General features: G+C 44.0%; 1 protein-coding gene, 1 long non-coding RNA gene and 1 other non-coding gene across 4 annotated transcripts in view; 1 reads left to right on the top strand and 2 right to left on the bottom strand.

Moving 5' to 3' along the window:
- Positions 1–13,852, top strand: part of LOC148895781 (uncharacterized) — a 31,021-nt gene extending 17,169 nt beyond the window's left edge. The window contains exon 3 of the long non-coding RNA XR_016115469.1: positions 13,796–13,852. This is a non-coding gene — a long non-coding RNA (uncharacterized LOC148895781). The remainder of the gene's footprint in view (positions 1–13,795) is intronic.
- xxylt1 (xyloside xylosyltransferase 1) overlaps positions 1–17,171 on the bottom strand; it is a 72,607-nt gene that overhangs the window by 55,241 nt on the left and 195 nt on the right. For both annotated transcript variants that reach the window (XM_088999869.1, XM_088999868.1), the window contains exons 2-4: positions 15,889–16,488; positions 13,825–13,972; positions 8,692–8,824 (exon numbers count right to left, since the gene is read on the bottom strand). In XM_088999869.1, the coding sequence (XP_088855995.1) occupies positions 8,692–8,824; positions 13,825–13,972; positions 15,889–16,407 (800 nt within the window). In that variant the 5' untranslated portion in view covers positions 16,408–16,488. The remainder of the gene's footprint in view (positions 1–8,691; positions 8,825–13,824; positions 13,973–15,888; positions 16,489–17,171) is intronic.
- Positions 11,008–11,093, bottom strand: trnay-gua (transfer RNA tyrosine (anticodon GUA)). Its single transcript is given in 2 exon segments — positions 11,008–11,043; positions 11,057–11,093. It is a non-coding gene; the product is annotated as a tRNA-Tyr (tRNA).

Raw genomic sequence — 17,171 nt, 5'->3', positions numbered from 1 at the left:
ATGAATACATTTTGACTTTTCAAGAAGAAATTGTTTATAAGATAAGCTTTGATTTTGGAAGTGTAGTCGATACAGTTAATTTTTCTTTTGCCCCGTTCACAATACTTCATAATTTTTGTTACTGTTGCGATTGACTAGCAACCAGTTCAGGGTGTTCTCCACCGACTGCACCAAGGCAGCCGGGGATGGCTCCAGCATGCCTGCGACCTCCGTGACGATAAGCGGATCAGATAATGGATGGATGCACAAAAAGAATGCAAGTGTTAAAAAAAAGATTCTTCAGGATAAGCGGTACAAAGAAGAGATGGATGACCATTTATTTCAGCCATTCTCATTCAAATAAAAATTTTGTTTTTGTACTTGGACAGTTTCTAAAACAAACTACTGGATAGCAACAATGGAAATTACGGAACTGGAAAATGTAAACACGAAGTAAAATGTGAACTTTGGATTAATATTGAACTGGATTAATGTACAGTATGTTGTATTTTCATAAAGCACTCTTATCACCTTCAAAACACCCCCCCTTGCTCTTCTCTTACATTTTAGCAACATAAACCATGGGTTTGAAGAAAGTCATTCATGAAATGAAGTGTAGATATCTGGATAGATATAATGTACTTTCCACTCGGGTTGTTTGCCCTTTCTAGGTTTTGAACCTTCAGTTTCTGTCACTTTCTGTCCTGCTCTTGTCCTTGCAATCTTTCTCTCTTTAACATGCATTCTAGACGCACATTGATTCATTTTCATAGAAAAATATGATTTGAGGAGTGTTTTAAGTGACGGGCTTCATCACAGAAAAATTAAACTTGCATCTTAAAGGCACCACTGGATGAGTATTGAGTGGTCTTGTGTGTGAACAACGTCAAGTTGTTCTTACTGTATTTACTGGCTGGAGCTTATATAACGGCATGGTCAACTGACCACGTTTTGTGATAAATTAGCACGTAGCCTCCTAAAGTTCGCTCTGCTCTGCTTGTAACTTGTATCCATGACACTTACATAAACGGGCCTCATCTCTTGGGCTTTTAAAACAAGTTAACTGCAGCTGTGGTGCAAAGACATGCAGCCCTCCTCCCGCTCCCGCAACACGCACATACACACACAACTATTGAACTTCTCAGTGGCAGGATGTGGTCTGAATAGCAAGAGGAAGCATTGTCCTGAATAATATTCTGTCCATTAGCACCCAATAGGAGTGGGAGCTCACTGTTGAAAACAGGAAAGTTCTCCAGAGGAGAGGATGCACACTATAGCTCGCCAGTACACATTCAATGCTTGGCTGTATTTCAAACCTTTTACAACCTGTACTCAACTCAAAAGACTACAAAGACAAGAAAATTAATGTTCAAACATTTCATATTTGATGTCTGTAACATGAACCGACAAAACTGGGACAACAAAAGAATGCTAAAAAACAGCACCTGTTCATTGCAAATAGGTGAGTGTCATGATTCAGTACCAAAGGGGCAACTCAGACAGGCTCAGTTGTTCGTAAGCAAGGATAGGGGCAAGGTCGACCACTTTGTGAAAAAAAATCTATGTGAATAAATGTGAACAAAATTTGAATCCAGTTTCTCAACCTGCAATTGTAAAGACCATCACAATTTTATCATCTACAGTCCATAACATCATCAAAATATGACTCTGGAAATACCGAAATTCTACAATGAAGGCCAGTGATCTAGGATCAGTGTTTTGAGGATGGGGCCACATGGGCTCAAAAACCCTTCAGAAAACCACTATGGGTGAACGGGATTTGTTGTTTCAATCGAAATGCAAGTTAAACTCTTCCAGACAAAGCCGAAGACTGGATTTAGCTCCCGATCAATGCCAAACTCGAAAGGATCAAGGTGTAGTTATGTAATGTTTTGTATAACGTTGCTTATGCGGATCGAATGCAGGCAGAAATGTAATATCCTACCAGTGACGTGGACGACGTACTGCACACATTTTAATTTCCTTCAGAAACTTTACTTGCAGGAGTAGTATTCACCTGATGGGACGTGGTTATCAAGTATGGACCACAAAGTTTTGCTCTTTGTGAAATAGCTTCTTCTTCTAGGTTAAGTTGAAAGGGTCTAGTCACAACAGGACACCAGAAATGAGCAAGCCATGTGTTTGCTCCAAATAAACAACTGCAATAGTAACTTTCCAGGTGACCTGACTTCACATAATCATACCGTGCTCCCCATATGCTAACTTGCACACGAAAGCGCATTGTCACAGCGACGTCAATTTTGACAGCCTGTGATGCCCAGAAATTTTAAATAAGTCAGAAAAAAATACTCCACTAAATGCACATGACCCGAGTCTTGACGACTAGATCGTATTTCCGCAGTCACGAGTCAGCAATTTACTCTTTCATGTGAGCAATAGGACAGAAATGCAACAAGTCAAAACATACTAAAGATATTAATAGATGGACACTTCTTTTTTTCATTTGTAATCCTTGATTGGTCAGGTTCGAGCAGTGAGCATATTGTTAATTTACTCCAGAAAGGGAACAAAGAAACAGAGGGCAAACATGAATCAGTGCGGCAACAAAAGCCTTTAGTGATTAGAGGTGTTTCTGTGCCAACTTCTCAGTAATCTCCTGAGAATAAAAGAGCAGACCGGCATCACGCCAGTAGGACAGTGGGCATTGATGAGCAAACACCTGAAGAACGGTTCCCCCCCCCCCCCCCCAAAAAAAAGAGAAACCCTCTTTTGCCAGCAGATACATTAATTTGACAAATACCAATGCCATTAACTTGGTCGCTGTGATTCACGAATTTATTTGGGAATTGAAGAGTGTGACATTGAGCGCCATCCCCAAATTTTTTCAGGTTTTGGTTTTTCTTGCTAGGGTGCCGATAAAGCGCTGGTCAGACCTCTGGTAATGTTTTTCCCTTCCACGACGGGGCAGAATGTGACTTTTTTCCATGTTAACACTTTGTTCCAGCATCAGCTGTTAAAGTACTATATACAGTGAGACCTCAACTTATGAACTTAATTGATTCCCAGACAGAGTGTGTAAGGCGAAAAGTGTGTATCTCAAAAAAAAAATCCCATAGGAAACCATTAAAATGGGAATAATCCGTTCCCGGCTTTCCATAAAATATACTTTTCAACTAAATAAGCCTTAAAACTACACACAACATACCTTATTCTATGTATAAAAAGAGAAATAAATACACTGCATTGTATCATAAAGTCACTTTATGTACATTTGTGGTGGTCATTTATGGCTTGATGGAATGGTGGTGGAGGTCGAAGGTCAAAGGGAATTGCTGTTTGGAAAGAGAGGCGCATTACATGAGGACTGTAATTAAAGAGATAAACTGTGCTGTAAAATAAAGTTTTATTTACCTTTTTGATGGTCGTTGATGGCTTATGGAAGGAGAGTCACCTTCCATTAACTCTTTGAACAGTAGCCCAAATGGAATTGTATAGTGCCTCTTTGCAATTTTTTGCTCATGATACTAGTGTAGCGTGTTCGACCGGAAACAAATTCCTTGTGTGTTCGACATACTTGGCAATAAAGGTGATTCTGATTCTTATTCTGATTCTGATAAGGACTGTTGGTAACTTAACCTCTGGTGCTGTTCGGTCGTGTGCTTCCACCGAAGATCACTCCGCCAGCCGAGGTGGGTGTGTATTATGAAATTAGTGCTTATTGTAAGGTTTAATTTTCATAAAATTGACGTTTGTAAGACGAAAGGTTTGTAAGATAAGGTGTTTGTAAGTTGAGGTCTCACTGTAAGTCAATATGTACAGGATGTATTGTATCATATTTTGTACAGCTGCACCCATTTCAAGCTCAGGTACCTCCAGACCCTGATAACTTAAGAATTAACTCTTTTTCTGATGAAAGACGAGAGACTAACGTTTCTAACGCTGTATTAAATGTAATGTAGTCCTAAAACTTAATATTCTGTTGGTCTTGCAATTTTAGTGAATATGGCAAAAACTCTGGCACTGTAGTGGACACTTTTTTGCACATCATATGGCAGTGAATGAGTTCAAAACACACATGTAGTAACCGAAAACGGAAAACGTCACTCTTGTGCAGCTAGTAAATAGATAAACAAAATAAATGACTGTTATGATTGTCACATCTCGTCGCCGCCCGGGGCGCGCCCCGCCCCTCCTGTCACCTCCTCCGCTGCTCCATGGAGACGGCCCCTCCCATCATCACGCACCTGGGTTCCCACAGCTGGTTGTCATTCCCTTGATTGTGCCTTCTGACTATATTTACCGATCGCGCAATACCGTCTTTGTCGGAGTATTCTGAAAGCCACCATTACTACTTCCATGCCGTCAGGTCTGCCGTCACCGATCTCTCACTTACCTCTCCCTGCTGTTATTTTTGCATGCGTGCCTCAGTAAAGACTTTTTGTTCACGAGTATCTGTCTCGCCGTGTATTTTGGATCCAACCTCCCCGCTTTCCTTTCGTCACTCGAGCCCTGCCCTCAAGCCTCGAGTGCCGTGACATAATACTCCGACCACCCATGGATCCCGCCGGCGAAGACAGATTCCTCGCCGCCCTGACCGTGCAAGCGGAGCGTTCGAGCCAGCTGGCCCGTGCCATCGCGGAAGTCAGCCAAATTACCACCATGCTGGCTCAACGCTTCGAGGCGGCTGAGGCACGCATTTCCGCCCTCACAAACAAGTCTTCCCCGCCCGTGAGTAGGCACGCTCTTCAACTACCGCTCCCCTCACGCTACGCAGGCGAAACCGGGCGCTGCGCTCAGTTTTTAATGCAGTGCACGCTCGTGTTTGATCAACATCCATACGCCTGCGTTAGCGATGAGGCGAAGGTAGCCTTCATCACCAGCCTGCTCACGGGAGAAGCCGAGAAATGGGTGCTGGACATCCGAGAGTCCCGACCGAAGCTGCGCACCTCGTACCCGGACTTCGTCGCCGAGTTACGCCGGGTTTTCCATCATCCGGTGACGGAGTCCGAAGCTGAGGGGAGACTACTGGACTGCGTCCAAGGGGCCCGTTCAGCCGCGGAATACTCCGTCGGCTTCCGCATCCGGGCCGCTGGCAGCGGCTACGGCGACCGAGCGCTGAGGGGGGTGTTTCGTCGCGGATTGAACGCCGATCTCAAGGACGAGTTGGCTACCCGCGACGCTGGCACCACCTTCGACGACCTGGTCGCCATAGTCACCGGCCTGGATCACCGCCGGCCCTGATGGCCCCGAAGCCGGTCCAGATCTCCCACACCCGGCAGCGAGCGCGTGCGGCGCCTGGAGGAATCCCCCGAACCCATGATCATAGGGGGAGGGAACGACCGCACTATCCCCGGGGCTCGCCGCACCCAAGGCCCCCAGCCAAAGACCTCAGGTCCCCGCAAGTCCCCGTCGAATCGGCGACCACAGCGACCTCTGGAGGTCAAAGCCACGACCCCCGTTACACGGTTGGAGCTGGACGGCGAACTAATCGGCCCGTCCAGCTCCCAAACCGTGCGGGCCCTTGTGGACTCGGGGGCCGACGGGTGCATCATTGATCCCCAGCTGGCGGACTCGTTGGGCTGCCAGCTGATCGATCTCCACCCCCCAAAGGAGATCGTCGACCTAAACGGCAGACTGTTAGCCCGAGTCACCCACCTCACTGCCCCGCTAAAACTCCGGGTAGCGGGGAATCACGTCGAACACCGCCAATTTTTAGTTATGCCCTCCTGGAATGCGCCGTTGGTATTGGGTCTCCCCTGGCTCAATACCCACGACCCATCCATCTCCTGGGAGGGGCCCACCATTCAGGGCTGGAGCCCCTACTGCTACGCCAACTGCCTGCGGTCGGCTACGGCAGGGCGAGACCCCTCCCGCGGTGGCCCGCCAGAGGCCATCTGCCTCAAGGGCGTGCCACATTGCTACCACAACCTGCGGGAGGTGTTCAGCAAAGACCACGCCCAATCCCTGCCGCCTCACCGACCGTATGACTGTGCTATAGACATGCAGCCGGGGGCTCCATTACCGGACTCCAGACTTTTCCACATCTCACAACCGGAACGGGAAGCCCTGAGCACTTACATAGACACCTCCCTCCGGCGGGACTCATCCGGCCGTCACGGTCTCCGCTGGGCGCAGGGTTCTTCTTTATTGACAAGAAGGACGGAACCCTGCGTCCGTGTGTCGACTACCGGAGTCTGAACGACATCACCATCCGGAACAAATACCCCCTCCCCCTCATGGACTCAGCCTTCACGCCCCTTCAATCAGCTACCATTTTTTCCAAATTAGACCTCCACAGTGCGTACCATTTGGTCCGCATCCGGGAGGGGGATGAATGGAAAAACGCATTTAAAACACCATTAGGACATTTTGAGTATCTGGTGATGCCGTTCTGACTCACGAACGCGCCCGCCGTCTTCCAGAATTTAATCAATGATGTGCTCAGGGACTTCCTCAATGTTTTTGTTTTTGTTTATCTTGACGATATTCTCATTTTTTCTCGTTCCGCAGAGGAGCACCGGCAACACGTCCGACGGGTCCTGGTGCGGCTCCTGCAAAACCGGCTCTATGTGAAGGCAGAGAAGTGCGAGTTCCATGTCCGCTCTCTGTCCTTCCTAGGGTTTGTTGTGGAGCAGAGGCAGCTCAGGGCCGACCCCACTAAGACTAAAGCGGTGGTGGAATGGCCAATCCCGAAGACGCGAAAACCGCTCCAGCGGTTTTTGGGGTTTGCCAACTTCTACCGCCGCTTCATTCGCGGGTATAGTCAGAAGGCACTCCCCCTCACTAACCTCACGTCCTCCAAGATTCCCTTCAGGTGGACGCCCGACGCTGAGGGGGCATTCAACCGCCTCCGTCTGGCCTTCACCAACCCCCCTGTTCTGCGTCATCCCGACCCGCATCTCCCGTTCACGGTCGAGGTTGACGCATCCGAGTCTGGAGTAGGGGCCGTCCTGTCCCAGCGCTCTCCCACGGACCAGAAGCTACGCCCATGCGCCTTCTTCTCCCGCCGGCTCAGCCCCGCCGAGGCCAACTATGACGTCGGCAACCGGGAACTGCTGGCGGTCGTCCTGGCCCTGCTGGAATGGAGACACTGGCTTGAGGGAGCGAAACACCCCTTCACCGTCTACACCGACCATAAGAACCTGGCGGCCATCCGGTCGGCCAAGAGACTAAACTCACGTCAGGCCCGATGGTCACTCTTCCTCACCCGTTTTAACTTTTCTCTCACCTACTGCCCAGGGTCACAGAACACCAAGCCCGATGCCCTATCCCGCATCCATGAGCCGGCAGAAAGGGAAGAGACCAGCACCAACATCCTGCCGGCCCAGCGCATCCTGGGTGCCCTGAGGTGGGAGGTTGAGAGAAAGGTTCAGCAAGCCCAGGGGACGACCCCCATCCCCAGGGGCTGCCCTAAGGATCGCCTGTTCGTCCCCCCCCTCTTCGCACGGAGGTGCTCGTCTGGGGGCACACCTCCAAGATAGCCTGTCACCCGGGGGTCAACAGGACGATCCAATCCCCATGTTGGCCGACGGACCGGTCTACACCGTGCGGGAGATACTGGACTCCAGGCGCATGGGCAGAGGAGTGCAGTACCTGGTCGACTGGGAGGGCTATGGACCGGAGGAACGACAGTGGGTGCCACATGCCTGGATCCTCGACCCGTCTCTCATCCGGGCGTTCCATGCGGCTCTCCCTTCCAAACCGGGTGGGCCGCCAAAAGGCGTCCGTTGAGGGGGGGGGCACTGCTACATCTCGTCGCCGCCCGGGGCGCGCCCCGCCCCTCCTGTCACCTCCTCCGCTGCTCCATGGAGACGGCCCCTCCCATCATCACGCACTTGGGTTCCCACAGCTGGTTGTCATTCCCTTGATTGTGCCTTCTGACTATATTTACCGATCGCGCAATACCGTCTTTGTCGGAGTATTCTGAAAGCCTCCATTACTACTTCCATGCCGTCAGGTCTGCCGTCACCGATCTCTCACTTACCTCTCCCTGCTGTTATTTTTGCATGCGTGCCTCAGTAAAGACTTTTTGTTCACGAGTATCTGTCTCGCCGTGTATTTTGGATCCAACCTCCCCGCTTTCCTTTCGTCACTCGAGCCCTGCCCTCAAGCCTCGAGTGCCGTGACAATGATAAACCCAGGTCTCAAAATAATATATGCTGAATAAGCATACCTTTCCACATGAGCCGGTCATCTTATGGATAAAAACGACATCCATTTTTGAAAGTTTGCAATATAGAAAATGATGGGAATCTTGTCCACAAAACTTGATGCTACTTGAGGTGAGAAAAAAAAATTGGATTTGGACCAGTTGAATGGGGTAAATGAAAGGAGCCATATCGATGACAGAATAAAAAAACAATTGTGATACAGCATTGCATGTGTCTGTGTGTGTATGATTGTGTGTGTGATTAAGGAAACGCTTGAAGTTCACAGAGGAAGCCACCAACCTCAATTAAATTATTCTTCCAGCAAACCTTGCGCCCAGAGTCATGCAAGCTAATATAAAAAAAAAAGATAGTTCCTTAATTCAATGTTATCCACAACCAGGTTCGCACATCCGCCTGTTGTAGTCTCTGAGGTTGGGGGACCTACGGTAAATTGTCCTGAAAGGTGAAGGGATGCTCATCTTTATGAGCCTCATTTGGCGAGTCACCCGTCTAGGATGTACCCAGCTTCCCATACCTGTGAGGCATTACAAAGCACCAGGTGCCACTATGTTGAGAATGTTCGTGAAACATTGTGTGCTACCTGTACACTGGCTGCATCTCCCTGACAATGCCGAGTACCGCTCCTGGTGGAAAGCGGTCAAATTCATGGAAGAGATCTCTGATGTTGGTCCTGTATTTCAGATCGATGTCAAGCTGCACAATGCGTGTCAAATCTGAAAGAAGGAAAAAAATAATCTCAATGTCGTTGACTGGGGAGCAGCTGTGTAAACAAGCAAATCATTCAGGAAATAAAAGCCAATGTGGGGGGAGTTGAACATGTTACATAAAGCAGTCATCAGAACTCATAACCAACGTCTGCAAAGAGGAAATTCTATGAAAATGTATGGATCAATAAAAGGTTAGGCAGGCATAGAAAAATGCACATCGACTGATTACAAGCACAGAGGTGCTGAGTGATGAACACAATAACTTGTTTGGGAAGAAAAGTGTATCCAGGATATTCAAGTTTGATCTGGTCATTGTTTCAATTTCCCGTGTTTTTTTTTTTTTTTTTTTAAGTTGACATGGTAACGAAACGGGAATTAATCAGTAATTGTGTCATTGACAGATCAGGGTTATTGTTCTGATAAAAATCACAATTAGGACATATAGTTTTAGGAACATCGTCCATTTTGTAAATAATGGATAAAAAGTATTTAAAACTTACTGTACAATGTGGTTGTAGCTCATCGTCATCGCAATAACTGCATGTGTAATGTTAATTTATCGCAAAGATGTGCAGTAAATTAAAGTTGGAACTACGTATATGACTTTATCTTACTGTGACCAATGAGATGTAAACTTAAATGCACAGTGCCAGTCAATCAGAGAAAAACAGCCAGGTACGTATATGAATAACAGTCAGTCCGTTTATATAATGTGTTTTCCGCACTATAAAGCACACCTAACCACGCGCCTTACATGTGGATCAACATTTTGATTTCCAGGATGTTTAAATTTTCTTTCAAGAGCTTGGTTACAGCTATATTAATCGTGAAAGCTCAATATGTATAAAGTGGTATTGTGTTGTATTGTATTCACTTTTGCGTAGCTCCATCTACTGAATGCATAACGTAACCACAGCCATTACTGTTTTCTTTGCTCCCCAAAAAGAAGCTAGCTACACACCACAATGCCATTATGTGCTCTTTAAACAAAGACATGCTGTGCAAATTTCCCCATTGTGAGATGTTTTCTGATTCTGATTCGTGATTGGTTCTGTTGGCTTGCACTAACTAATATGAATTGAACAGGAAGCAGGTATACACTTGTTATAACACTGTGATAACGTAGCATTGATATTGGATTTGGAACAAATGGCCAAAAGTAGGACTAAACCATTCTTTTTTTATTTTAAGAGTTTTACTTGGCATCCGTCATACAAAACGTACAGAACAAATGGAACAATCCAGGCTGACATTGCGCTGAAAATAAACACGAACTGGCATGGCATCCACTTATCCATCGCAGTTGTCAACCGTAATAACACAGCATGTACAGTTACAAACTGAGTCAGGCTCAAAATTGCATTGCGAGCATAAGTGGTTTAGAGAATGAATGAATTTTTTTTCAAGTACAGATGTAGCCTGCTGGTAATCTTCAGACGATATGGTGTAATTTACATAACAATGACAAAAAAACAACAACAAAGAAACAACCAAAGCACAGGCTTTTATTTCTTTTAAAGAGAGACCATGAAACAATAACAAATAAAAACAAATGAGTCTTTGCTTTTCTTGTGTTGTATAATTTGCTCTGTGAACGTTGATGTGTTATTGGATGAATAACATGATTAAAAAAGCACGGAGGGTGCTAAAGGCTCTGGTCAGAGAAGATAACACCATGCAGTAACACCTAAATTGTCCACAAAACAAAGGGCACACTGTTATCTAAGCACAGTTTTTTTTCAGAAAGAATGTGGGTCAATCTCATTAGGTCCTAATATCCCCCCTGATGTGAGCACTTAAAGCCTATTTACTATAGGGCATTGTTTTCTGTTATGGTCAATCCTGAATGGGCGCCATTTTCCAGAAACACATCACATGCAGTCACTTTCATACTTGTATCCCAAATTGGATTTATGGCACATCAAAGATATGTTTCACTCAAATCATCATGGGGCCAATTAAATAATATTTTTTGTCTTTATTGTATGACATTACAATATGCCCCTTTTGTTCGTTTTATTTCCCCCCAAGATATTGATACACAGCCCTGAGCTCTGATTTGCCTACTTATTCCAAAAAAACATGCACGATAGGTTAAAATGAACACTTTAAATTGTCTGTACATGGTGTTAGACTTTAACACGATCAATATATGGCAAATGTCCTCATTGAGGACATTTGAAAAATGTTCCTTAGAGCCGAGTTTGAACCAGCGACCTAAGGATTTCCGTGTGGCCACTACAGTCCTCCACTCTACCAACTGAGCTATCGAAGGAAATGATGAGTAATGTCAATGTGATCTTGTCCCAAAAGAGTAAATTATCCCAAAATGGAAAATCAAGAACACTACTGAGTGTAACAAGCCCTTGCATGTTGATATCTCCGGAGGGGATGAATGCAAGGAGAAAGTGTTTCCCTGCAACCTAGGCATTAATCATGACAAATTCCCATTGTCAACATTAAACTCATGGCAACTAGCAATAACTTTGATATTGATATTTTCCCGTTTCCAATTTTTAGCAATTTGTAACTGCCGCATTTTCTCTAAAAGTCATACATGGGTCACAATGTTATGGGCTCACCGCGGAACAAAGTCTGCCTGATGAATATTGACTGATTTTCGATGGGATTCAGAATCAGAATACCTTTATTCGTCCCAGGTATTCTGAATCTGAATCCCATCGAAAATCAGCCATTTGCAAGACTCCAACAATGCACTCTTCTCTGTGTGGACATCAATTTCCCTTTGTGTTTAGCATTATAGGTCCACGTCTTTCAATTTTATGAGTGCTAGGTAACATCGACTAGCGCCTCTAACACAAACATAATTTCTTTTATGACAGATGTTAAACAATGGTAACACATTGAACCCATACGTAGCAAACCTTATATTTCATATTTCAATGCAATGAGAACACCTCAGATAAGGGGTGTCAAACTCATATTTTGCTGCGGGCCACAATGTAGTAACAGTTTCCTCTCGAGGGCCATTACGAATTTGGGGAAACCATTAGAATGCTTCATCTCTTCCACATATTACATACAGAACACACAACAAATTAATGAATAACTAGTTTCCAAATCGGAAGCCAAGATAAATGACTTATTGCGGTTTAAATATGACAATTCGAAAATTCGGTTCAAACTTTCGTAAACATCACGGCACTCGACATACTTGATTTGGTTCCGCGGGCCGAATAAAATGATGTTTGGGGCCAGATTTGGCCTCAACTTTGACACCTGTGCCCCAGATGAACCATTCAAAAAACATTCAGAAGGTAATGTGGATGGCATGTTGCCATCGAGAGATTCATTGACATTTATTGCCAAAAGGCACAGGTAATTGGCAGCAATCAACCAACTCCTGTGCAGGTAACAACATGGGCAAAAGACCAAATCTTGACTTCTTGACTCCCCAGGGATCTCAGGGCACATTTTTGGCCACGACAATCATCAAAAAGGAGACTGTGCTGAGCGGTTGCGCCTTTCGGCCAAATGAAAATGCCAGTACTGTTTTTGAATGGGAGGAATGTCGGAGCCATTAAACTGTCATCGCTGGACAGCTCTGGGGCCATTGTGCTTTTTTGCGCCTGTAATGGGCAGCATCTTCACAGCCCCTCTTTGTTCAGCGGAAAGGTCGGTGCTTTTGGACAGTCAGCGGTTGGATGGATGCATGACTTGAGGAGCCCGCGATAAGAAGAAAGCAGCGTCAGCGCAGAGCGCCGATGCCTATGTGGAACTGTCGCGGCTTGGAATTTATGTGGATTCATGTGGGACAGGAGATGTGAGACAATGTCTTTTTGTCAATGGATGCTACAGCTTCGTGTTTGCTTTCAACATTTAGCTTGTAGTAGACGTATAAATTCCACCATGACGTCCCTGATCCACTGCTGACATGTATGCTTTGATCCTTTCCTCTTTCATCTAGAACTGCCTCATGTCATCACAAAGAGGGTACAGCAAGTCCTGAAGAATGGATGACTCTGTCTTTGTGTTGTCATATTTGTTATTTTTGTTTTTCCCAAGATGGCGGCGCGTGAACACGCAGCGGCTCCACTCTCCCGGCAAATTGGCGTTTTCATGTTTATTATGTTTGTTAAAGTCATTATAACTGCCTTGCATGCTGGGTCCGAAAGGACAGTAATTTCATCTGTGCTGTATGTCATGCATATTTGACAATAAAGCTGACTTTGACTTGACTTTTGACTTTGACTTCAGTTACTGTGCCAGCCTTACGCAGAGGAGAGCCTAGCCCAATCAATACGATTCAAAGAAATAAACACATTCAATTCTAAAATAATACTGGAGGTCCGGCAGTCGACTGGTTAGCACACCAGCTTCACATTACAAAGTCCCGCTCCGGCCTCTCTGTGTGGAGTATGCATGTTCTTCCCAGGCCTGTGTGGGTTTTTTCCTCCAACATTCCACAAAACTTGCATGGCAGGCTTCATAAACACTCCAAATTATTCCTAGGTGTGAGTGTGGGAGTGAATTATTGTTTGTCTATGTGTGCCCAGCGACTGGCTGGCAACCGGTTCAGTGTCCCCTGCCCAAAGATAGGCTGCAGCACCCCCCGCGATCACCGTGAGGATGAAGCACATCCGAAAATGAATGAATGAATATAAAAGACATTCACTCAGTTGCTATCAATTATTACAAGCAAGCGGCCAAAATGTTGGCAGTCAGTCACACTAACAGCTAACACTAACAATGACAACATGAACAATCATACTTGTTCTCAAATGTACAGATCATGAGTGCCCAAGAATGGTTTTGTTGGGCGCGCTGGTATCAGAGTATTGGTCAAGTGATTCTGAATTTAACTAAAATATTCCTCAATCATTTTTATTTTGCTATGCTTATATCTTGTTCTCTATCCCCCTCCACCCCATCCCTTTGCAACTTGCTGCTGTGGACTGCAAATTTTCCCATTGTGGGACGAATACATCTTTTCTGATTCTGAATCACTTTCTTTAGTGCAAAAGGTGGCTGGCTATTGCACTTACTGTGAGGCAAGATGCGGTGCATGGCAACAGAGAGGAAGAAGATGGCATCACTGAAATAAGCCCAAGATCCTGCACTGAAGTGCTTCTGCAAGGCTTCCACAATCGGGAACAGCTTGTGGGTAAAGGCGTCCACATCATGGAACAACACCTGTGTGGAAAATAAAACAGTGCTGCTAATTACCATGACAAAGCAAAAAATAAATAAAAATACAAATGTTATGTCTGCCGTTTAATGAACATTCAAATAAAAGAATGGACTGAATAGTCAAGAAAAGACCAAATTTAGGAACACATGGAAAAAGTGTGAAGTGTCATTTTTTTAAATCTTACAAGAGTTTAAAAGGGAACAAAAACCAAGTTGTTCAAACATTGTTATCTTAATGTGCAGCCCCTTTATATCAGCTGCTGTTTACTTAAATCTGAAGAGTATTTAAACAAATGCTTAAAATATCACATTTGCTTTTGTGCACTCGCTCAAGGGTACTTCCGTTTTAATATCAGAAAGTAGTCAATTAACATTTGTCCTTCCCAAGAATATTGCATGGTGGCTGCTTTCTTTTTTTAACCATTTTTAGTGGACTGGGGTGATGCCACCATGTGAGAGAGCGAGTCCTTGTTCCTAAGCTGTAACGCAAGTTTGTGATCCCTCCAAGATCACGTCTGGTGTTATCTAGAGCAAGATAGGCATTCTGTGATGTTGTACTGAAACAAATACATTATCTAGCCAGCACTGCCCCCTAGTGCAAAATGGTATCAACGCCAAAGCACTTGAAATAAAATAAATATTGGAACAAGATAAACAATGGTAAACAAAAAGGGGGAGAACAATTTCGGATTTTCCTGTTTCTGGAATTAAAACCCTGTCATATAAAAAAGGAATACAAAAATAATACCTAAATATTATACAATCAAAATTATTACCTGACTCACTTGAGATGATACTGATGAGGTTATGAACAGCATGAAAACACTTGTGCAACGGCTGAAGAATTTTTGCCCCCAAAAAACAGGAAGCTGTGCGATAAGTTCAAATGCTTAATGTGTGTGGGGAAAAAAGCGCTTAAAGTATAATATTTATATTATATTATATTTATATTATTATATTTATAAAGTAAAATATTTGAAAGCTACGACCAATTGCCACCAAAATTCACACGCACATCTCCACCCTTTCAGACATTGAAGTTGGTCAACGTATGAAAATATGAAGGCAACTGTGGCGATATTTTGAATGTTATGGGTATTATACAGTTTTTCTCTCGCAATACACATTTCACCATAGAGAAAAATCGTATGTGAGTCTCATATACACAAATCAATCTAAAAAATATCAAAACAATCGCCTCAATATTTCATATTTTATGGACGTACAGTAGTCCTAATGGGATAAAATACAGAACATTTTATAGATTATTTGTTCGGCTGGTAGAGTAGGATTTATTCCAGTAATATTTCTTGACTAAATAAAACAGCATTGGACTTTAGTGACATGATGGTCAAATAGCATGCATGGATTATTGATTTAGTTCTGGAGAAGTGTGGTAATAAAATGAGTATCAGTCGTGACACATAGCCAATTAAAAAGAACTTCACCATTATCGGCACTCAAATGAAGAAAAAAAAGCTAAAAATGCATGAAGGGAGGCCAATTGGTACAAGTTAACTTTTCGAGAGAGAAATAGATCTGGCTGTCATCAGCACAGCAGTGGTGTTACATATGAAAGCTGCTGAAGTCTGATGCAGACTGTTAAAGTCTTTGGCATTCTATTTATTTGTGTCAGTACAACATCGCAGAATGCCTATCTTGCTATTATAAAACATTGCAAAAATGTGTTATTTAGGATCATGCGGGGATAGGGATTAATGGCCTTCCCATTTATTTCAATGAAATGTGACTTATTTAAGTTATGCACATGCAGTGTCATAAAACAAATGTGTATCTCAGGATACCACTGTATGTGTATCTCAGGATACCACTGTACGTGAATGCAATCTAATGCAAACATACATTTATTTGATATTGGTAAACAACATAGGAGGCAATGCAAATATTTGTATACCAACCTCATAGTTGAATGTAACATTTTTAAAGAATTCTTGAAGCATCTTCTCTCCCAGTACTTTGCTGACCGGATCACTCACAAAATGAAGCACCAACATCTCTCCTTCCAAGAACTGTGCATACTTGACCATAGACAACATGGCTACCCTGAACTTGTCCTGGAGGCGTTGGCTTTTTTCCACTTTGGTGAACATCATAAGAACACTGTAGCGTTGGGCCGAAGTCTCATCACCATTCATTCTTGATTGAAAACCATTGTTCTCTACAATTTTCTTCTCCTTGGATCGAGGAAGCTCAGAGAATCTGGTATCTACGGTCAGGTCTGCATCATTTCTGTTGGTGCTGCGGCTTGCTTGAGACAGCTTGATCCTCTTGGTTGTGCTGGAGAAGTTCTGATTCTCTGAGCCAAAGTAGTAGAATGTCATCACAGCAAGGACACACGCCAGGATCAGCAAAAACTGGAGGGATCTGAACATACTGACCCTGGCCATGATTATGTATGCGAGTCTGAGGATGTGCATGTCTGCACACTCATGAGAAAAATGGAGGCAAAATTGTCACCAAGCTTTTGTCACTGTTTGAGTGGCATTTCTAGTCAGTTCCTGAAAAAAAAAAACGCACACACTTTAGTTCAGGTGCAAAGATAACACTAAAACTAACCAGAGAGACAAACGTGAAAACTAAACCTTTATCTAAAACTTTTGCATTGCACTGGTGGAACAGAGTGGACGTGGCCGCAGCAAGCAAACCAAAAAGGATCCATGTAAGAGGCTTTCAAGGAAACTCATCTATGCTGATTTAAGACGTGGGATCGTAAGCTTTCAATCTGTTTTCAAACTCACAAACTTTGAGTGGGAAGCCGAAACCTGGAAGTGTCTTAATATAAATTAATGCGTGACATAAAAATGACCAAAAAGATTAATTACACTGCTCAATAAATATTTCGAACTGCATGCACAACAAAAGTAAACTCAGATGTTTGTACATATTCCCTTGCACCTTGAGTAATTGTTGCTCTCTGAAGGTTAATTTTTCCATCTTGTTTTAAGGATTCACACTACAAAATATGCAATTTTAAAATGTGATGCAATTCTACCATGACATCAACAACATCGAATTGAAATGCCTCGACTGAGCGTAAACGGTGACGCCACAAGCGTCACAAATCTATCAATTAATATGCTGCATTTAACCCAAAATCAACCTCACATGAGCAAGAAGCGTAACATAATTCAAGGTCATTAATAATATAGTACTAAATAATAAAAATAACAAATACAGTCAA

This window comes from Hippocampus bargibanti, linkage group LG07 (genome assembly GCF_051943395.1).
Source record: "Hippocampus bargibanti isolate YZ-2025 linkage group LG07, ASM5194339v1, whole genome shotgun sequence".
Taxonomy (NCBI): Eukaryota; Metazoa; Chordata; class Actinopteri; order Syngnathiformes; family Syngnathidae; genus Hippocampus; species Hippocampus bargibanti.
This window is presented reverse-complemented; position numbering and strand designations above follow the sequence as displayed.